The sequence below is a fragment of the Chiloscyllium plagiosum genome, unplaced genomic scaffold, assembly GCF_037043375.1.
Source record: "Chiloscyllium plagiosum isolate Xiang-an unplaced genomic scaffold, Cpla_swu_hap1 HiC_scaffold_15, whole genome shotgun sequence".
Taxonomy (NCBI): domain Eukaryota; kingdom Metazoa; phylum Chordata; class Chondrichthyes; order Orectolobiformes; family Hemiscylliidae; genus Chiloscyllium; species Chiloscyllium plagiosum.
Genome location: NW_028270153.1, coordinates 48,001,721 through 48,025,445, shown reverse-complemented (window position 1 = coordinate 48,025,445; position 23,725 = coordinate 48,001,721). Strand labels below are relative to the sequence as shown.

General features: G+C 44.4%; 1 protein-coding gene across 5 annotated transcripts in view; it reads right to left on the bottom strand.

The window, feature by feature from the left end:
• Positions 1-23,725, bottom strand: part of bcas1 (brain enriched myelin associated protein 1) — a 147,321-nt gene that overhangs the window by 84,529 nt on the left and 39,067 nt on the right. For all 5 annotated transcript variants that reach the window (XM_043710235.2, XM_087994946.1, XM_043710239.2 and 2 more), the window contains one exon: positions 15,628-16,148. In XM_043710235.2, the coding sequence (XP_043566170.2) occupies positions 15,628-16,148 (521 nt within the window). The remainder of the gene's footprint in view (positions 1-15,627; positions 16,149-23,725) is intronic.

The following is a 23,725-nucleotide window of genomic DNA, read 5'->3' as shown; positions in this document are numbered from 1 at the left end:
GTTATTGCTAAGCAAGGCAAAAGCGAGGACATTCCTGATGAACGGCTTTTGCCCGAAGTGTCAGTTTTCCTGCTCCTCGGATGCTGCCTGACCTGCTGTGCTTTTCCAGCACCATATTCGTGACTCATTGCTAAGCAAGTGCTGCCTAATAGTACTGTTCACGACCCGTTTCATCACTTAAAAGTTCATTGAGAATAGACTGATGGAGCAGTAGCTGGCTCAGTTAGATTTGGCTTGCTTTTGATTATAGGAAAAACTGGGCAATTTTCTGTTTCAACAGATAGATGTCGGTATTTGGGAAATAAACTGTCTACTGCCATCCCCTATAAAGCCACAGACTCCCATAGCTACCTTCACTACAGCTGCTCACACCCCACATCCCATTCTCCCAATTCCTTCGGATGATGCCACCTTCCAGAACAGCGTTACAGACATGGTTTGCTTCTTCTAGCACCGTGGTTTCCGACCCACTGTTGCTGAGAGAGCCCTCAGCTGCGTTCGACTATCACCTGTGTGTCCGCCCTTGCCCCTTTCCCATCACTCACAACAGCATGATCGGGTTCCCCTTGTCCTCACTTTTCATCCCACCAGCCTTCGCATTTAAAGGATCATTCTCAACCATTCCAGACAACTCCAGCAGAACGACACCACCAAACATATCTTCCTCTCATTCCCTCATCTGCATTTCTTTGGGATCATTCCCTCCAGGACAACCTTAGTCCATTTATCGACCACGAACACTAGTCCCCGTTCCCACAGCACATTCCCATGTAACTGCAGAAGGTGCAACATCTGTATCTTCACCTTCTCCATGCTCACCATCCAAAGACCTATACAGTCTTTCCAGATGAAGCAGCATTTCATTTGTCCCTCCTCCAATCTTGTGTATTGTACTCGTTGCACTCAACGTGGCTTGCTCTACATTGGAGAAAGCCAATGTGGACTGGGTGACCACTTTGCAGAACACCTCCAATCTGTGCACAAGCATGACTCTGACCTTCCCCGAGCCAGCTCCGAGCTGTGTCTTGCTCGCATGCCCCCTTATCTGTCCTCGGCATGTTGCAGTGCTTCATTTAATCACAGCACAAACTGGAGGAACAATATCTCATCATCAAACTAGGCACTTTACAGCTTTCTGGACTGAATGTTGAGGGAACCAACTCCCATTCCTTTCCAAAAGAGAAAGTGCTGGAAAATTTCAGCAGGTCTGGCAGCATCTGTAAAGAGAGAAAAGAGCTGACATTTTGAGTCTAACTGACCCTTTGTCAAGAGGAGAAAGTGAGGTCTGCAGATGCTGGAGATCAGAGCTGAAAATGTGTTGCTGGAAAAGCGCAGCAGGTCAGGCAGCATCCAGGGAACAGGAGAATCGATGTTTCGGGCATAAGCCCTTCTTCAGGAATGAATTCTTCAGATATCTTCTTCAGATAATTTAATGTGGGGTTCTTCCGAACTCCCTAAGGCTACATCAAATGTGAAAGGTGCAATAGATATACAAATCCATGCAAGTTATTTCTTCTATTCCCCTAATTATATTTCAAATTCTTTATATCTGCAGAAACTGGTTTCCTGAAGAAGGGCTTATGCCCGAAACATCGATTCTCCTGTTCCCTGGATGCTGTCTGACCCTTTGTCAAAGCTTACAAAAAAGGGAGAAATAGGGAGGTATTTATACTCGGCTGAGAGAAGGTTCCAGAAGCAAAGGTAACAATAAAGAGGTGATAATGACAGTGCATAGAGAGATTATAGGGAGATTAAGAGCTGTGAATGACCAAGGCTGAAGCCAGTGCCATGTGACAAAATATGTGGGGGATGGGGGGATGGGTGAAGCAGAGGCAAAATGGAAAACAGGGGAGAAGGGTAGCAAAGGGGGAAGAGGAGAGGAAAAAGGTGATGAGAGAGTGGGGAGCGAGAGAAAGAGAGACAATCAAGAAATAAGAGGTACAGAACAGTGTAAAAAAAGAAAAGAGAAATAAAATAAATAAAATAAAATTACAGAGCAGAATGAAAACAGAGGGGTCGAGATGGGATAATCATCTGAAGTTGTTGAATTCAGTGTTGAGACCGGCAGGCTGTAACGTGCCTAGTCGGAAGATGAGATGCTGTTCCTCCAGTTTGCGTTGAGCTTCACTGGAACATTCAGGTACTCCCATTACTTTCTTTTATCATTAATTGCTACATTTTCTGTTACCATGTCCTCTGTCCCCTCCTGCCACCCCAGTGGAACTGTCTGTTCTGTCATGTCTGGTAGTTAGACACACCATTGCTCTGCCATTCTCACATTCCGGTCATTTAATCTGAGCTATCAACATTTTTTTCCTGTAACACTCTTCACCACCCCAACCCCCTGCCCCAACTATAGCTTAAGTGCTGCATCCTCCACACTGATGAAGGGTCATCTAAACTCTCTCTCCACAGATGCTGCCTGACCCACTGGAATCTGGTATTTGGTAAATGTTGTTAAACAGTTTGTCCATTCAAGTGGACTCAGCCATTTAAACAAGTGCAAGTCAGTTCTTTCAATCAACACTCACCCTGCAATCAACGCTTCCAAAAGCAGTCTAACTAATTCTGTGGGATCATGCTATAAAGATTGGCTATGACAGTACATCTATCAGGGAAATAACACTTTAAACACAGATAATTGAATGTGGGGTTCTTCCGAACACCCTAAGGCTACATCAAATGTGAAAGGTGCAATAGATATACAAACCCATGCAAGTTATTTCTTCTATTCCCCTAATTATATTTCAAATTCTTTATATCTGCAGAAACTGGTTGTCTGCAATGAAGGTTGCTTGCTTATTTAAATAAAAAATAGTCAGGCCTTAAAATGTGCTAACTGGCTAGTGACTAAGTGTTTTCAAAATATTCAGGTGTCTTTCATGTGGAGCCACAGGGCTGAACCTTACTTTTTTTGTTCATGCCTGAGTTGAGTCAAATATTTTTAGAGGAGCTTTTGTCATGAGGCCTAGCAAGATTTCCTCCCGGATCTTATCGAACCCGTTGCATTAACGCCTCCCTATGTAGTCTCTCTCAGTCAAATCTCCACCCGATCATTCAATGTGCCATCCCCAGAACAATTCACCACTCAGTAAATGTCTGTCAAAAGACTGGCATCCTGTCTGCCAGTCTATCTTCGAAAAGGCTGCTATGCGTCCAGACAAGCTCTGGCATTCTGCAGCTGCTCTGCGAGCTCAAGGACATTATTGGGAAATATTGGAAAAGGAAAGGAAACTGCTATGACTCTCCGACATTGACCTGAAGGTCCTGGTCGAGGGGTGGTTAAAGGAGGGCCGGCAGAGGAGGACGTACCACTAGACCCTGACAGCGGATCGAAGCTGCCACCTGGGTCCACAGGGCAGAGGAATACTGAAGTCAGAAGGTCAATGCCATCACTCTTCTCTCTGCTATTTCATATGCACTCCACATCAGCTGTTCCCACCTCCCACCAAAGCCCATGCTCTGCCTCTCTCACTGTTGCCTGCAACATCTTCCCTCACTTGCTCTGACTCCATCAATCTTCCTCACCATCAACCAGGCATGGCTTCTGAGCTGTCTCCTCATTCTCTCTGAACATCTCACCTCTGTTTGACCACCTTCAACCAGGATCTCTCTTGTGGGGAAGCCAAACATCCATGTCCCACTAACCGAGTATGTATTATCCTACACCCACACAAATAAAAATTGCTGAAGAAATCCAGCAGATTTGTTAGCATCTGTGGAGAGAAATGTTTCGAGTTCAGTGACCCTTCGTAATTCCACTGCAGCTCTCACACAAACTCCACTCTTACTTTCATTCATTGCACACTACTTACAACCACTTGCTGCAAGACTTCTTCTCTCTTGTGTCTTGCAGGTTCTGTCAGCATCTTGACCGTACCTCTGTGCAAATGCTTGACTTCTCCAGAAGTCACCTCTTGGTCCTCTGAGACAAGAGTACAGAAGTCTCAGAGAAAGCATTGGCAAGGCTGCCCTCCTTTAATCCCCACCAGCTCAGATACTGACATGTCACGTGGTGGCATTAGGCTTCAATAGAAACTATATATCAGAGTAGTTTTGCTGATAGTTCCCATTTCTCTCAAAGGTAGAGACTCTTGCTACCAGCCCTTGGTAGTTTTCCAAATGGCTGCTCTTCTGCAAGAGCCTAAACAGTGAGTGCTTCACTGTTGAGCTCAGTCCCATTTCCACTGGTAACCAGTTTCCATACAGCTCTCCATGGTGTTCCAAACTATATAGCCCTGACAATGATCAACTATTTCATCAATGAAGTGGGAACTTTCAGCATTTTTCCATTTTTTTTAAATGCGGGGTGTATACACTGGAGAGGAACTATTTACAACTGTCAATCTTGTCAATGTTAAATTTGATCTTTTTCATAAAATGTTTATCTCTTCAGCTGTTTAATTCAAACTGCAGATTATGCTTTCGTAGAATTGCTTGTACTGACTTTAATTAACCAAAAGGCAATGTCACTGACTGAAGAATATTGCTCATTGCAAACAGAAGTGCAGCAACTTAAAGACTCAAGTTGGTAAAAACTAGAGCTAAAACTAAAATCTGACAGTTTGAGCTTACAGATGTTACATTTTAATGAAAACGGGAAGCAAATACCACTTCAGAAAGGAAAACTTATTAATTATAGTTGCTGTATTTGTCATGACCAGCTCACGTTCTACTGTAGTACTGGCAGAGTGCTGTAAATAATTCCTCCTCTACCTGTTCATGCACATTAATACACACTTCTCGGGCAGGTGAACACTAGGGACATTGGGGTCACAATCACTGCACCACAAGAGTCCCTCACAATGCTGCATTCTCAGAGATGCTCCTTCAGATAAGATAGCAAACAGAAGTGAAAAGTGGAAGTAGCCAGTGTCCCAGAGGAACATATGCTGCTCTCTCATTGGACAGAAATGACTACAGTGTTGAGTTTGCCTTTCCTGGATTGGGTGGCTGCTATTGCAAATTCTGTGGTCATTGCTGACATTTTCCTCAACCAGCACATCAAACTTGTTTCACAAATAATCCTCCTACCCTCCTGCAGAGACTCAGCACAGAATCTAGAGTTGGATTACTTTTACAGGTCTGCAGGAATGATGTATTAGTCATTCAGTTGCAGTTTGCAGTACCATTGATCTATCTTTGATTGCCACCCTGATTGGGCTCAGTATTTCAAAATAACAAGAATATTATGTTGGTTTTAATCACAAAACATGATAAAACGTGTCCAAATCAGGTTTAAAATTACACGTCATTCAAAACATGTTGGCACAAAGACTGTACAGAGCTGTAAAATAAATGGCAAAGGACTGTATCCTTATTTCTCAAATACAAAGAAAGTTTTTAAACATGTCATATTAGTCTCGAATCATTAACTCTCCACAGGTGATGTCAGACCTCCAGAGTTTCACCAGAATTTTAGGTTTTTATTTCAGACCTCCAGCATATTCTGCACTTTGTTCTTATTTTAATTCTGCTCCTCCATTGGAACTGATACATATGACTCATGTTTGAGGACTCTGGATTTATACTTGATGGAGTTTAGAAGGATGAGGGGGAATCTAACTGAAACCTACAGTATACTGAATGACCTGGACAGAGTGGACGTTGGGAAGATGTTTCCATTGGTAGGAGACACTAGGACCCGAAGGCACAGCCTTAGACTAAAGGGAAGACTTTTTTAGAACAAAGATAAGGAGAAACGTCTTCAGCCAGACAGTGGTGAATCTATAGAATTAATTGCCAAAGAAGGCTGTGGAGACCAGGTCAGAGTATATTTAAGACTGAGATAGATAGATTCTTGAGTATCAAGGGGATCAAGGTTAATGGGGAGAAAGCAGGAGAATGGGGTTGAGAAACCTATGAGCCATGGTTGAATGGTGGAGCAGACTTGATGGGCTGAATGTCTAATTTCTGCTCCTATGTCTTATGGTCTTATGATCTTATGATACTATTGCATATAATCTTTGTTGGTTTATAAGAATGATCTATTTTGAGAATGAGGTCTTGTTAATGCTTCAAGAATATCTTTAGCTAATACTTTTGGTTTTCAACATTAAGTGTTTACAATTAATTACCAAAGAATTTTAAAAAAAAGAACATTTCTTTATAAGAAAATTGTTTATAGAAACTAGAACTTCTAATCACCAACAGTTATTGAAGCAGAGTAAGTTATTTTATAGAAGAATTAAATGAAAAAGAATATTAACAAATAGAAAGCAAGAGTTTGAGATTAAAGTCGATGGCTGTGTAATATAGCACATCTAAATATGTGGCATACCAAATTGACTTTTAATGATACATTGTGCTGGTTTATGTTTCATAAGATGCCAATGGTACTGGGATATCATAGTAAGCACTGAACAATGTGTAAGCCTATAGTGTTACAGCCAAATACCTATAAGACTCATCACAGTTGAGCCTGTTGTAAAATTTGTTTGAGATATACATTTTTCACAGAGATTATATCCAAAGATGTGCAGGTTAGGTGGAATTGTCATGCTAAATTGCCCATTGTGTCCAGGGATGTGCAGGCTAGGTGGGTTAGCCATAGGAAATGATACAGGGATAGGGTAGGGAGGTAGGTTTGAGTAGGAAGCTCTTTGGAGGATCAGTGTGGACTCGATAGGTCAAATGGCCTGCTTCGACACTAGAGTAGGGATTCTATGATTCTCTGTGGAATAATGATTTACCATTGTGGCTCTCTGAGATCATGATGCAATATTGAAGTAATGGGGCGGCACAGTAACACAGTTGTTAGCACTGCTGCCTCACAGCACTAGGGTCCCGGGTTTGATTCCAGCCTTGGTCAACTGTCTGTGTGGAGTTTGCACATTCTCTACGTGTCTGTGTGGGTTTCCTCCGGGTGCTCCAGTTTCCTCCCACAGTCCAAAGATGTACAGGTTAGGTGAACTGGCCATGCGAAATAGCCCATAGAGTTCAGGGACGTGTAAGTTAGGTGCACTGGTCAGGGGTAAATGTAGAATAATAGGGTAGAGAAATGGGTTTGGGTGGGATTCTCTATGGAGGGTCGGTATGGACTTGTTGGGCTTAAGGGCCTGTTTTCACAGGGATTCTATGAGAGAGGCAGAGAGAGAGAGAGAGAGAGAGAGAGAGAGAGAGAGGGAGAGAGATAGCTGGGGAAAGTGATGATGGAAGCACAGTAAAAGACCAAGATTAGCAGCAGAGCTCTGACTAGGCACAAGGATGGAAGCCTTATACCACTTCCAGACACTTTTGCAATAGTATAACACCTGCAGCAGGAGGAGGGACAATCAAAGCTACATAGAAAAGACCACTGCAAACAGGTGAGTTAAAAGTTAGAACCATCACAGATGATGCGTTGACCAGATAAATGATGGATGAGGTTTCAGCTTCTTATAACAAATTCCTGAAAGACTTTGATACATATTTCAGCATTTGAAGAAAGTATAATCATTGAACAGCTAGATATATCAAATGGAAGTAAAGCCCTAGGGTGAATATTGATTGTTTCATTAACAACCTCCAAAGGAGTCAGTGTGATGATGAGGCATGGTCAGATCTTTTAAAGTTGAACGAGAAGCTAGCATTCATGGAGATGGTACAGTTCCTAAGGCAGTCTGAGGTCTGGGAGCTGAATGGGGGAATTTTAAGAGGTGACGTCATGGCTCTTTGGAAGAAGTCAAACGGATCAGTAGCGTGTGGGTCTGAAATCAGAAAGTTTGGCAAAGCAAAAGTGTGCTAAAAGTACTAAATGTGCATCAACTGCTATTTCCAACTGCTTCAGATGCAGCGGGAACAAGACAGATGAGTGAGATGGTTGTGTAGCCAGAGGAAGCTGAATGACACAGCTCTCATCTAGAAGATCTAAGAGGAACAGATTTCAAGGTCAAAGCTCTGATCATGGCAAGAGTAAAATAAAAAGGCATAGATAGAACACTCTATATCTTTCAGAATTAATAAACTTAATTTCTCAGCAGGTCAGAATTCTCTAAGTTACAGCTAATCATGAAATTATTCAAAGTTGCTGAGAAAGATAGCAATATATGACTTAGAAAAGAAATTCCTAAATTATTTTCACACCTGAGTAAGTTGAAAGTTGAGTACTACATAACATTGCAGCTAAATGCAAGACCAATTTCACTTCTTTACACCAAGAAAGGTATTACAATGGATAAAGTGAAAAAATGTAGCAAGAAGTGCAGTATTAAAATTTGCTCAGGTACAGTCACTGTTCCTAAACCAAATGAGAAGGTCAAATGTGTGGAGGGATGCTGTCTGAACTGCTGTGCTTTTCCAGCACCACTCTAATCCAGAATCTGGTTTCCAGCATCTGCAGTCATTGTTTTTACCTCGTTGATTTTAACCCTACTGCGAATCCTCTTGCAAGGATGCCTACCTTGAAGAAGTTTTCCTCCTCTCTCTACAAGAATCTCAGGGAGTCCCACTCCCACTGCACCTATTGTACTCTATGCTACTTTCTCCCCACCCCCACCCTCCTCTCATTTATCTCTCCATCCTTCAGGCACTCTGCCTGTATTCCTGATGAAGGGCTTTTGCCCGAAACATCGATTTTACTGCTGCCTGAACTGCTGTGCTTTTTCAGCACCACTCGAATCCAGAATCTGGTTTCCAGCATCTGCAGTCATTGTTGTTACCAAATGCGTGACACATATTGACCAGGCTGCACGGAGAGAAATTCATCGAATGTCATAAATTAATGATTATTTAGCAAAATTAGCAAAGTGTATAATATTTAATAAAATAGATGCAAACAGATGAATACCATTAGACCAGAAATCTAGATTATTAATTGCTTTTATAATGCATTTTGGTTGATACTGTTTTAATCTGGAATAATTTAATTTGGAATAATATGAGCATCAGAAATATTCCAGAGGCTCATATCCAATCTACTCCAAGAAAAGGAGGGAGTAAAATGCCACATAGATGAAATCCTCACACATAAAACATCATTTTTGATAAATTTCTGCAGCCTTACATAACTAAATGCTGGCAAATGGGACTAGATTAATTTAGGATATCTGGTCGGCATGGACGAGTTAGACCAAAGGGTTTGTTTCCATTCTATAGATCTCTATGACTCTACGGCTTGATGGTTCAACAAAGCAGGAATATAATTGTCGAGTTAGGCATGTTCTGAAAATGGCAGAGCCTGTTGACATCCAGAACTGCAGACACACACAATTCCAGAGCTTCCATCATCTTGCAAGAGTTCAATGACTGCCCTGTGCATGTACAGAGGAGAAGCAGAGCATTGAAACAGGATTCAGCAGGGACAATGAGGGAGGGGAGTGATGACGCAGGACTAAGGATGTTGAAGGGGTGTGAGATCATGGAAAGGAGAAGGAAGACCAGGGAAGAGGGGAGTGGGGATGAGAGAACAAGGGAATAATGATATGTCAGGGTTGGAGAGAGGACATTGGGTGGTGGGAGTGAGGACGTGGGATGGGGGAGTGAGAACATGGTTTGGGGAGGAGTGAGAACGCGGATAGGGAATAGTGAGATTACGGGAAGGGAGTAATGAGGATGCAGAAAGGGGATAGTGAGGATGCAGGATTGGCTTCATGAGGATGCAGGAAGTTAGGGAGTGGTTGAAGATTTGGAGTTGATAACTGAGTTGGAAGTTTTTACAGCCTCAGTATTGCAAAACTTACTGTCATTAGAGAAGCAATTGCAGAAAGTCAGAAAAACTCAAAGTAGAGAGAAAGAACGCCTGCATTTCAGAGTTATCAGAACAGCCATAATCTCATTGATTGGCTGAATGACCTACTTCTATTCCTCCATCTTATGGTTTTGGGTCTGCACTAAGGGGCACAGCAAGACAACAGGTATCTCTGTCTGAGGGGGTAAAAAGGCAAGGCAAATCAGTGCAAGGAGGGATGCTGTTAGCATCCCAGTAGTTACACAGAGTGAACACCAAGAGACAAGCAAAGAGCTGAGAGTAGCAGCCTTGTCCAGTCCCTGAGCTTGTTGTGTTTTCCTGAGCGTAGAAATGAAACTTTATAATGAGATGTGCCGGTGCAGCCTGAGGTGCAGTAGTGACCCATCCTGTAAGTGAATTGGAGATAAGTCAAGAGGATTGTTAGTGTTTGATACATGTGACATGCCAATGGATAGGGAGTTCACGTGGGCTATTGCACATGCAGCTTGCTCTGAGATGTTGGTTCTCAACATGGAAGTCAATCGGAGCAAGCCGCAAGCTGAATTCACCAGGTGCTTGTTCTGATTTCCTTGTCAAGATTTCTTGACAGAGTTGAAAAATGTGGTGCTGGAAAAACACAGCAAACCAGGCAGCATCCGAGGAGCAGGAGAATCGATGTTTCGGGCGTAAGCCCTTCTTCAGGAATGAGGCTGGTGTGCCAAGCGGGCTGAGATAAAAGGTAGGGGGGAGGGAATTTGGGGGAGGGGCGCTGGGAATACGATAGGTGAAAGGAGGTGAGGGTGAGGGTGATAGGCCGGAGAGGGGGTGAGGACGGGGAGGTCGGGAAGAAGATTGCAGGACAAAAGGGCGGTGCTGAATCCGGGGGTTGGGACTGAGATAAGGTGGGGTGGGGAGGGGAAATGAGGAAGCTGGAGAAATCTACATTCATCCCGCGTAGTTGGAGGGTTCCTAGGCGGAAGATGAGGCGCTCTTCCTCCAGGCGTCGAGTGGCCAGGATCTGGCAATGGAGGAGGCCAAGGACCTGCATGTCCTTGGCGGAGTGGGAGGGGGAGCTAAAGAGTTCAGCCACGGGGCGGTTGGTGTAGGTGTCCCAGAGGTGTTCCCTGAAATGTTCCGCAAGTAGACGGCCTGTCTCCCCAATGTAGAGGAGGCCACATTGGGTGCAGCGGATACAGTAATGATGTGTGTGAATTTGCGACAGATATAGAAGGATCCATTGGGGCCTTGGAGGGAGGTGAGGGGGGAAGTGTGGGTGCAAGTTTTGCACTTCTTGCGGTTGCAGGGGAAGGTGCCGGGAGTGGAGGTTGGGCTGGTGGGGGGTGTGGACCTGACGAGGGAGTCATGGAGGGAGTGGTCTCTCCTGAATGCTGATAGTGTGGAGAGGGAAATATATCCCTGGTAGTGATGTCTGTCTGGAGGTGGCGGAAATGACGGAGGATGATACGATGTATCCGGAGGTTGGTGGGGTGGAAGGTGAGGATCAGTGGGGTTCTGTCCTGGTGGCGATTGGAGGGGCGGGGTTCAAGGGCGGAGGTGCGGGAAGTGGAGGAGATGCGGTGGAGAGCATCGTCGACCACATTGGAGGGGAAATTACTGTCTTTGAAGAAGGAGGATATTTGAGTTGTTCGGTAGTGGAATTGGTCCTCCTGGGAGCAGATGTGGCTCTTTCATCAAAGAAAGTAAATACAAAAAACTTTCATGTACTCGCCCCCACACTCCGGATTCCTTGACTGTTCCAGAACCTTCTTGCGACCTCCGGAACCGCTCGGGGGCCATTACCCACACGGCTGCTGCAGCCACCACCGCCGCGGCCAATGGTGACATCACTTCCGCCCCCACCGCCGCACGGACAACAACCACCACCGACCATGCAGCCTCCGCAATCACCGCCTAGACAACAGCCTCCATGATCGCCAGGAAGACCGTCGCCGCAGCAACTTCCGCCCCCAGTGACGTCCCTCATCTGCTCAAGGATCACACTGCCCCCGTGTCGATCTCCGCCTCCACGTCAATCTCTGCCCCCACGTTTATCTCCGCCCCCACGTCGATCTCCGCCCCCACGACCAACTCCGCTCCCATGACTAACTCCGCCCCCACGACTAACTCCGCCCGCACTCCCAGCTCCAGCCCCACACCAGGTCCTAGCTCCCAGCCCTGCCGTATTTTCACTATCTCTCCAGGCCTCCCCCTCTCTGAGGCTGAACGACCAGTCCTCAGCAGAGGCCTCACCTTCATCCGCCTACGCTCCCGGATCAATGAGTTTGACACGTGGCTAGATATCGAGCATTTCTTCTGCTGCCCCTTCGCCTTCACACTTACTTCTTCAACAAGGACTCTCACCCACCCTCTGACGACCCCTTCTCCCACCTCCAACACACCCCATCCACCTGGACACCCCGTGCTGGCCTCTTACCCGCCCTCGATCTCTTCATATCCAACTGCCACAGCGACATTGAACGCCTCAACCTGTCCACCCCTCTCACCCACTCCAACCTCTCACCCTCACAATAGGCTCCACAACTCCAATCCCAACCTCACCATCAAACCAGCAGACAAGGGAGGCGCAGTGGTAGTTTGGCAAACCGATCTTTACACCGCTGAAGCTAGATGCCAACTCGCGGACACCTCCCCCCCTGACCATGAACCCACCTCACACCACCAAACCATCATCTCCCAGACCATCCATAACCTCATCACCTCAGGGGATCTCCCATCCACCGCCTCCAACTCATAGTCCCACAACCCCGCACCGCCTATTTCTACCTCCTGCCCAAAATCCACAAACCCGACTGCCCCGGCTGAACCATTGTCTCAGCCTGCTCCTGCCCCACCGAACTCATCTCTGCATACCTCAACACTGTCCTGTCCCCCTTAATCCAAGAACCCCCCACCGACGTTTGGGGATACCACCCACGCCCTCCACCTCTTCCACGATTTTTGCTTCCCCAGCCCCCAACGCCTTATCTTCACGATGGACATCCAGTCCCTATACACTTCCATTCCCCATCACGAAGGCCTCCAAGCCCTCCGCGTCTTCCTCTCTCACCCTCCTTTGACTGACTGAACTGGTCCTCACTCTTAACAACTGCTCCTTCCAATCCTCCCACTTCCTCCAAACCGAAGGAGTAGCCATGGGCACCGACATGGGCCCCAGCTATACCCGCCTTTTCGTCGGATATGTGGAACAGTCCATCTTCCGCAGCTACACTGGCACCACCCCCCACCTTTTCCTCCACTACATCGATGATTGTATTGGCGCTACCTCGTGCTCTCACGAGGAGGTTGAACAGTTCATCCATTTTACTAACATCTTCCACCCCGACCTCAAATTTACCTGGACCATCTCAGACTCCTCCCTCCTCTTCCTAGACCTCTCCATTTCTATCTCGGGCGACCGATTCAACACAGACATTTACTACAAACCGACCGACTCCTACAGCTAACTGGATTACACCTCCTCCCACCCTGCCCCCTGTAAAAACGCCATCCCATATTCCCGATTCCTCTGCCTCCGCCACATCTGCTCCCAGGAGGACCATTTCCACCACCGAACAACTCAAATGGCCTCCTTCTTCAAAGACCGCAATTTCCCCTCCGACGTGGTCGACGATGCTCTCCACCGTATCTCCTCCACTTCCGGCACTTCTGCCCTTGAACCCCGCCCCTCCAATCGCCACCAGGACAGAACCCCACTGGTCCTCACCTTCCACCCCACCAACCTCCAGATACATCGTATCATCCTCTGTCATTTCCACCACCTCCAGACAGACCCCACCACCAGGGATATATTTCCCTCTCCACCCCTATCAGCATTCAGGAGAGACCACTTCCTCCGCAACTCCCTTGTCAGGTCCGCACCCCCTACCAACGTCCACTCCCGGCACCTTCCCCTGCAACCGCAAGAAGTGCAAAACTTGTGCCCACACCTCCCCCCTCACCTCCCTCCAAGGCCCCAATGGATCCTTCTATATCTGTCGCAAATTCACACACATCATTTACTGTATCCGCTGCACCCGATGTGGTCTCCTCTACATTGGGGAGACAGGCCGCCTACTTGCGGAACGTTTCAGGGAATACCTCTGGGACACCCGCACCAACCGACCCAACTACCCTGTGGCTGAACACTTTAACTCCCCTTCCCACTCCGCCAATGACATGCAGGTCCTTGGCCTCCTCCATCGCCAGACCATGGCTACACGACGCCTGGAGAAAGAACGCCTCATCTTCCGCCTTGGCACCCTCCAACCACACGGGATGAATGTAGATTTCTCCAGCTTCCTCATTTCCCCTCACCCCATCTTATCTAAGTCCCAACCCTCACATTCAGCACTGCCCTCTTGACCTGCAATCTTCTTCCCGACCTCTCCACCCCCACCCCCTCTCCGGCCTATCACCCTCACCCTCACCTTCTTCCACCTATCTATTCCCAGTGCCCCTCCCACAAATTCCCTCCCCTCACCTTTTATCTCAGCCCGCTTGGCACACCAGCCTCATTCCTGAAGAAGGGCTTATGCCCGAAACGTCGATTCTCCTGCTCCTCGGATGCTGCCTGGTTTGCTGTGTTTTTCCAGCACCGCATTTTTCAACTCTGGTATTCCAGCATCTGCAGTCCTCACTTTCTCCAAGATTTCTTGACATCCAATTTGTTTGGCAAGTTTGGTAAGATGGGAGGCTCAATGTTAATGAAGTGCGTTACACATCACAAAGTGTCTAACCCTCACCAACTGGTAACTTGTGTTGCCTAGTGACAATCTCGCCATGCTGCTTGGGACAAGCATGAAAGATGCAGCAAAGGGATCTTATGAGGTTCAGTGGGAGTGTCCCTACCTCTGAGACAGAAGGTCTAGGTTCGATCCCCATCTGCACCAGAGGTATGTCCTAGCATTTCTGAGCAGGTTTATTAAAAATATTAAAAGATGTAACAAGATGATCAAGGTGTCAAGATGAGTCTCACTGGACTTCTTGGTCAATTCTGCCATATGTCTTGCTATTGACCACCTATCTCAGACCCCTATAGATTCCACCCTTGTTTTCTAAATTCCGACTTGTTAACTGAATTTAAATTCCAACAGCTGCAGTGGTATGTTTGAATTCAACTCCACAGAATATTCTCCTGGGACCCTGAACTACTTGTCCAGTGATCCAAGGGTATGATTAGGGTAACTCTATCTTTACCATGAGAAAATCATTTGACAAATATAAAGGAGACTGGGACTTTACTGAATCTCATAGCTGACAAAAATAATGCTCTGTAAATGCTGCCATGTTGTGCCAGTTATTCAGTTACTAACTCCTCTGGTCTGTCCACAATATGACATCAGGAAGCTTGTGCACAATTTGGGCAGAATTGCAACTACTGCCATATTGGAAAAGGAAATACAATTGTCGCACATCACTGACACATAAAAGCTCCTCTCATAATTAAATGAAGGACCTAATACCTAACTGATCCCTCTTGTGGGGAGATTTTTTGTCCTGCTATAGTTTGGTTAGCAAATATGCTTCTTTGGTGAACTCCACACAAAAAGAAAATGGACTGCTGCTTGTACACCACTAAATCACTGCTTTCCTCCAATGTCCTTTTGCCCTCTGGATCCTGGTCTACATCCTCCTACTTCCTAGCGCTGATCCTTCCCTCCCCTTCCTCAGCCTCTTCTCCCATAATCTCCACTCAGCTCTCTGTCATGCTATCAATCCTTTAATCTTTGTTTCCCCACACTAGGTAATTGCTTGTATCACATTGACTCGATATTGACACCTGATATTGGGGGTCCTCTGGTTTATTCACTGAGGACCAGAAATTTTAATGAGTGTCTGCCCGACCACATACCCTTTCATTTCCATATGCTTTAATTCCATAACTTTTAAAAATAAAGTCTGCAAACAAAACAGTATTTCAAAAATTTTAGACTCAGCAATCCCAGTGTTGATTTAACTGAATGAAAGTAGGTAGTACTCACCAAGTAATGTTCCACGTTATCCAGTCTATGGATAAGTTCAGTAGCTTCACAATCGGCAGCAACTGGGTCCTGACTTCCAGCAGTCTTCAGATTGCCCTGATTCTCATTTTGCTGTTTGCCCTTATCACCTTGTTTGAACAGTTTTTCAAAAAAGCTTACTTCTTTTTGCTTGGTTTCATTCACAGCGTGTTCTGGTGCATCTGATGATTCAGTCGCAGGCTGCTGCTGTTGCCTTTGTGTGGAGGATTCTTGAAGATTCACTTTATCAACTGATGCTGTGTTCACTGAGACACTCTCTTGATTGGTTTGGAGTATTGCCGTTCCTGATAATGGCCCTGGAGAAGGGTCATTAGTACGCCCTGGTACAGAGCGAGAAAAAGCCATGGAAAATCTGGATTTAGAAACTGTCTTGGCAGACTTTTCAATTTCTTTTTCCTCTGCATTTGTATTGGCATGTTTCTCCATTGTTGCTTCTGATGTGTATGTCCCAGTGTCCTGCTTAATATCTGCTCCTGAGTCGACTGCAAATAAAAATATGAACAAAGATCCTGTTAATAATCTGTCAAATGTCGTAGATATATCCGGGCTTGACATATCACAAGTCTTTTTCATTTGAATATGTCCACATTTACCTGGCAAAAAAAAAAGCCTCAGATTTAACCTACTGCAGTCTGAATCTGCTGTCTCACTTGTATGTCCCCACATTTTCTGTTTTCCCGTTCAGATTTCCTGCATATAAAGTAAGCTGCTTTTTCTGAAATTTAACTGTGGTTACTCAAAAGAACGACAACAATACAAGGTTATGAAACAATATGTAAAATTTCAGTTTGAACACTGGAAGCATGCTGAATATAAGCATATTACTTTAAAAGCATGACAAAATGTTAATGCTTATTGTTGTAAGGTAAAGCACAGAAAAAGTTGGAAAGTAGGTATAAGGGGTAGGTTCAATGTGAGTCTGTGGCTGTATATTTAACAGCACATTGGAGTATGAAAATTGTTCCCTTACACCAAAGAATGGCTAACACCGTTCTAGTCTGTTTACAAAGGAAACAGGGCGAACCTAATTAACTACAGACCACATTAGCTTGATGTCAGTATTGGATTTGGCAGAATATATCATGACCAGAATTTTCCAATAGACACCAGGACACAGCTTGGCTGGTGGTGAGATCCTTCTGCCACACTGCACACTCCCTTCGATGCAGCTGTCACACACCTCCTTCTGGAATATGCCTTTGCAAAGGACGTCTGGAGAGTGATGTAGTGTTTTTTTTCCCGAGGTTTATCCGGAGCAGCTCCATGACAAAGGATTTTGTGGTCTATTGTTTGTTCCCTGGGACAAACACCGAGACATTCATCAACTGCGCCTAGACAACTATCAACTTGGTGAAAGACACTCTTTGGTCTGCCTGAAACTTGTTGGTCTTCCAGAACAAGCAGTTGACCTCGACTATGTGTCACAGACTGGCCCATTCCTAGGTCCAGGGATGCGGTAAAGCTTGGAGCAGCTGCAGCCAAGGCACAATGGGGAAAGACCACTGTCTAACCCAAAGTTAAATGGGAGTTGTTTGGTTATTGGACCCTCCTGGTGCCTCAAATATATATAAATATAGTATTGTACAGGTAGGAAAAGCCTCTGGTTAGTGACCAGGAGAAGGGAAGGAAGTTACAGGGCACTATCTGCCCTGACATCTCTGTCTATTTTTATTTAGCTATTTACTTAGTTAAGGCTTATTTTTCCCACTCAGTGCTCTAAGTTTCATATCTTTATGAATAAAGTTATTTTTAATTTATAAAAGTCAGTATTGGATGAGATGTTTGAGCTAATAATTATGGATGTCCATATAACTACTGAGACAAAGAAACCCAAGACTGCAATTTAATTCCCCTTCCTCCACACAGATATGAGTTTGGAGACAGGAGGTTGTGGGGCTATAGGTATTCAGCAGGGGGAGTGCTTGCCTATCAAAAAGGATACCTAGATTTGGCTGTAGGTTTTGACATGCGAGAGAGAGGGATGAGAGAGAGGTGTTACAGGACAGCTGGTATTGGTCAATGAATATCACTGTTTTACTATGCATTAAATTCAAGCAGTAGTTTTGATTGAAAGCTGGAAGAATTTACTGTTTCAATAAATCAATAACTTACAATCAAAAAAACAAATTAATTCATGAAATTAAGAGTACTGAGTGGGGGGAAAAAGCCGTAACTAAGTAAATAGCTAACAATAACAGACAGCAATGTCAGGGCAGGTAGTGCCTTGTAACTTCCTTCCTTTCTCCCGGTGATTAGTTGAACAGCAAACCTGCTTGTGACCCAGTGAAAATCCCTCTTCCCAGCAGGCTGGCAACAGGAGGTCAGATCAGTGAGGATTTGTCCCACCTCTCAATTCCAAGTCCAATGGGAAACGATGACACCTTGAATCAAATGGAATGCATTCCCCGTGTGTGTGTGTGTGTGTGTCCACACAAGGCAAGTATATGAATGAGAAAGGAATAGAAGAAACCTGTTGAGTGAGTTGGAGTGGGAGAAGGCTCCTATGCAGTATAAATGCCAGCAGAGACCAGTTGGTCACTGCATTCACAACATAACCAGAACAGCTTTCAGGTATGGGGAATGAATTCCACAGAACTTCTCCCAACTTGCTGCCATCATTTCAGCAGTAAACCTGAAGAGCTGGCATAAGTATCCACATGCACTCACTTATATATTCCTTCCAATAGATCTGAGAAATTCCACGCCATTCTGTATGATGGTCTGAAGATCTCGAGGGTTGGGATTTTCTCGTTTTTGGTTTATACATGTTGGGGATGTCCATGAACTCATCACTAATGCCCACGCCCAAGAAAGCTGGTTCAGTTGCAAGACAATCTGCTCATGAAGAATTAATTGGCAGAGTTTAAGTAAATTTATTGGCAAATAACATGCTTCAACACCAGCATACTGGAGCACCAGAAGCTGCTGGCCAATCAGAGGAAAGGTGATGATCAGTGAGGTGGTATGTTGAGGCCCTTAAATGGTCATTAATTGATGCTACTGAACCTTCTCACCCAGAACTCAATTAGTGAGGTGCCAAAAAGAGGAGAAAGTATCTTTCCAGAGCAACTTTGCTTAATTATTTACCTTCCATGTCACCTAGAAGGAGGGTAAAATCCAACTTTTAGCAATTGACTTCGTTTGTAAATAGTCCAGAATGTTTTTGCAGGATAATTGAAAGGTATTTCAAAAGAGCCTGTTACATACTGTGTCATTAAACCAATATAATTGTTTGCAAACATGCTTTGAGCATTATGTTCTTTGGGGCTATATACCACATGAAGTGTCAATATAATAAACTCCATAAACACTGAGCACAAGACTTTCTCCATGTTGAGGATGTGGTCTAAAGGGTGTTAAAACATTATTAAAACTGAACCATCAGCTTGAAATGTGTCTCACCATTTGTACTCTTTGCAATGTCAGATTGCCCATCAGAAGCCTTCACCTATTCTTAACCAATCTCCCTTACTCATACTGCTACAGTAAAGCTCATTTCTTAGCTACAACTCAACACTCAGTGTAAGACATGAGATTTGGTATTATTTTCAGTCATGTTCTGAATGAGTCAGTCTTAAACAATTTGAAAACTGTATCTTGACCAAGTTTATATTGCTCTTGTTTTAGTCAAAGAGCCATCATAATTGCAAGTGCACAAATAAATAAAACACTGTTATTTCATGAAATGCTAGTCACACATTAGTGCCCTGTAATGTGATAATTAACTGAAAGGAAGTACAAATGACAACCAACTGCAGCTGACACCATGTGGCTTAGAGGACGTGCCTCAGGAAAGGCATGAAAGTGGACCCATACAAGTGACATATCACACAATGCACAATGCAAGCTCTATGACACAAGCTTGCAGAACTTGTGACTGTCAGCATGTTGTGATTACAATAAACTTGTTGTATAATAGATGCAGAACTCATTATGTGAAATGACATAAATTAACAAAGAAATGTACCTCTTGGACTGTAATTCCTGAACACTGTTACAAAGGAGAAAAAAACTAGTTTGAAGTAATTTCAAATTGGAGGATGGCATCATTTGTTTAAAACCTAAACAGTAGATCTTAATTACATTTTAATTAGATTTTTTTTTAAAGTAATGTATATTCAGAGAAAAAAAATTATTGAAAACACAACAAAGTAATGTGATGAACAACACATAAGGCTGGATTAGAATTTTTTATTCTGTCTTTGAAAGACATTTTCCAGATCCCTCTGAACACAGGATAGTCCTGGGGGGGCTGGAGGTTTGCAAATGTGACACCATCATTTAAGAAAGAGACAGGAGGTAGGTATAAATGGAAATTTCTCAGATTGGAGAAAAGTTGAAATTGGCAATCCTCAGGGATCAGTGTTGGGACATCTGCTTCTTCTAATTTATAATCTCTAAATTAGCAAATGATACCAAGATAGGAGGAATAGTGAATTGTGGGAATGATGCTGAGTGACTTCAGAGAGACATTGACAAGTTGGCTGAATGGGCAGATGAATTGGCAAATGAATTTCAATGCAGAAAAAGGGAAGGTAATGTATTTTGGTTGAAGAAACATGGAGAGACAAAACAAGCTCAATGCTACAACGTTGAGGGGATTGCAGGAGCAGAGGGACCTCGGGTTCATGTGTATGATTCTCTGAATGTGGCCTGACAAGTTGAGTTCAGAAGGTTTAAACGATCCCTTGTTTAATAAATAGAAGCATAGTGTATAAAAACAAGGAAGTGATGAAAACAAGGACCAAATCATGGTCAGATCACTTTTGGAGTATGGTGTTCAGTTCTGGGTAACTTACTTAAGAAAGGATGTTAAAGCCCTGGAGAGAGTTCAAAGGAAGTTTAGATTAGATTCCCCATAATATGGAAACAGGCCATTTGGCCCAACAAGTCCACATCGACCCACTGAAGAGTAACCCACCCAGACCCATTCCCCTACCCTATATTTACCGCTAATGAATGCACTTAACACTATGGGCAATTTAGCATGGCCAATTCACCTGATCTGCACATCTTTGGATTGTGGGAGGAAACCCACGTAGACAAGAGGAGAATGTGCAAACTTCACACAGCCCAAGGCAGGAATCAAACCTAAGTCCCTGGTGCTGTGAGGCAGCCGTGCTAACCACTGAGCACCGTGCCGCACCTAAAACTGAAAGCACCTAGCATGGGACTCGAACCCATGGCCTTGAGATGAGGAGCATCATGCCCTGCTGACTGAGCTAGCCAGGCCAGACTAACTGCTGTTTACTGGAACGATATCAGGAATGGGGGATTTTAGATACAAAGGAAGTTTAGAGAAATTAGGCTTATTCTCCATGGAACACTGAAGATTAAGAGGTGAATTTATTGAGGTGTTCAAACTTATGAAGAATTTTGACAGAATAAAGCAGGATATTCTGTTTCCACTAGCTGGTATGTCAGTAATTGGAGTCACAATTTTAAGATTATCAACAAGAGAGCTGGAAGTAAGGTGAGGAGAAACGTTTTTACTCAGAGAGTTGTTGGGATTTGGAATGTGCTGCCTGGGAGAGTGGTGGAGGCAAATTCCATAGGAGGTTTCAAAACAAAGCTGGATATATATTTGAAATCGATGAATTTTTAGGGTACTGGAGAATGGGATTACTTGGTTAGCTCTTTCAGCAGTCAGTATAAACACCATGAGTTGAATGGCCTCTGTAATGTAAAATTCAATAATTATAGTGAGTTTCCAACATATTGTAAGGGCAAGATGTATTCATTTCCAATGTTTCAGTCCACATTTGGATCTTAAATCCTGTGCTGTGGGTTGTCTGTGAATGAATAAAGGTTTCAGCAAACTGGATGTAAGACCACCATAAAGTATTAAAGTTGCTGAGTGGGTCATAATATTCCAGTTCAAAATTTCACAATATTCCGTTACAATGTAGGTGACATTGAGAGGGACCTTTTTCAAGGGTTAAGTGCCATATAACATTGGTTCGTGAAGCAACATCTGTAACAAGCTACATTCAAAATTAATTACCTCCAGAAAATATTTAAACTTGTGTACAGTTCCAGCCTTTAGCTGACAGTACTTGGGTGGAGCAGCTCACTGCTAAAGTTTCATTAAGGAAACAAGCAGCATTTTGAATACAGAATAAAATTGTAAATAAACACATGATTTCTTTAAAATGCAGCAAATTTTAACAACTTTTCTTGACCTTATGAGCTTTGTTCACCAATTCACTGACTAAATCCTCTTAATGATTTCAAGAAAAATGGCATACTCCTTCAACCATGGCTGGGACCCAGTCTGCCCAGCTCCTGAGCAAATGGGCAGGCAGGGCCAGGTAAAACTGGGCAACATCACTATAACCCCCTACCTGCAACCACCTATCACCATCCTATCTACCCTTTCCCCAGCCTTACCCCTCCCCCTCTATTTACAGCTGGGCTCCCTCCCCCTCCCCAGTCCTGACGAAGGGTTTCAGTCTGAAATGTTGACTTTCCTGCTCCTCAGATGCTGTGCTTTTCCAGCTTCACATCTATTGACTTTAGCATCCAGTGCTGTACTTGCTACCTCCACTGGTATATTACCAGGAACAGGGTAGATGGTGGCAGGTTCAACTGCCATTAAAACCATCAAGGTACTTAAATTGTCAATTAATTTTTATTTACGTACCTCCTCCCTCTGGGGAATCCCAATAACACATGACTAAGGCATCAAGCAAACTTTGGTCATTTATTCAGGTAGTCCTTGACCAAAGGGAGATTCTCCGCACACCCTTGCACCTATGATTGCTAGTGCCATTTGTACTCTTGGCTGAGTCTCCTGATTGCTGCCCATCAAAACTTCAACTGTGACTGTGACTGACCCCAGCAAAGCTGAACAACTTATCTTGCAGCTCAGCCACTTGTCATGAGGGACAGACTGTGGTCTCAGAAGTGCCTGTACATTCTGGTTTGGCAGTGAATTAGCCAATGTGATACTGACCAGATTTTTATTTTGTGAAAAAAATCCTGCAGTTGGTTAACTGATAAACATTGTTGGAACACCATCGCCCTCTGCAAATGCCACCATGTGATCCTTTGAGGGAAGAACATGATTTCAGAATGATATCTTATTGAAAATTCAGCACCTCTGACATTGCAGCATCAGTCCAGATTTCATCGTCAAGATCAGTACTTTCAGAAAGTATTGGGGGTGACATGTGACACGGACAGGTCAATAATTTGGTGCTGCTGGTCTATGTTTGAATTTCCTAGCACTATTCCCAGGACTTCCACTCCGACCCAAGCAAATTGAGGAAGGCCAAACCAAGCACGGAACGGCTACATGTAATTTCCCAAGAGGTCTATGGACTCCTGCTGGTGTTCCATGGACAGTTGATTGCTGCAGGTTTAATTTCTAGCAGAAAGCCAATGTGCAGCATTCCATGATCAACCTGAAGCTTCCTCCACTAGTCTGACCATGACTGCAGGTCACTGACCATGCTCTGGTGTGGCATGGACAGGCAGCTGTGGCTTTTTATATTTTCAGCTATTTTAAATGTGCTTGAGTAGCTAGCCTCCTCTGGGCCACAGATTCTGCCACAACAATGAAGACAGCACATGGGCACGCAAGGTTTCTAGCTTTATTTGCCACCACACGTGACCTCTAATGCGGGAGCCTGATTCTCTAATTCAGCACTGATTGCTGATGGTGGTGGCAGTGAGATGAGGAGGGGAGCCTCTTTGAATGCAGGATGATCGAACCTAAGTTCCTGACAAGGCAACAAGGCATGTTTTGCTGCTGAATGCACAATTCACTGCTGGCCTGCTCCCTTTGAGTGACAGTTTGTGATGTCAGTGTGTGGTTTGATGGTAAAGGGAAACCCACGTCCAGATAGATGAGTGCTGAAAGAGAAGGTGGAAGGGCAAAAGTACAGCATCTAACTATCAGACCCAGAAGCATATGGCCAATCTGAGTAAACTGCAGAATTTCAAGACCAACTGATGCTGTCAAGATGCTGCCATCTCCATGTCTGAATCTTGTTAAGCTTTGCCAGCCTTAAATTGCTACTATTACTTAGCAGCTTCATTACACATGGTTAACAGT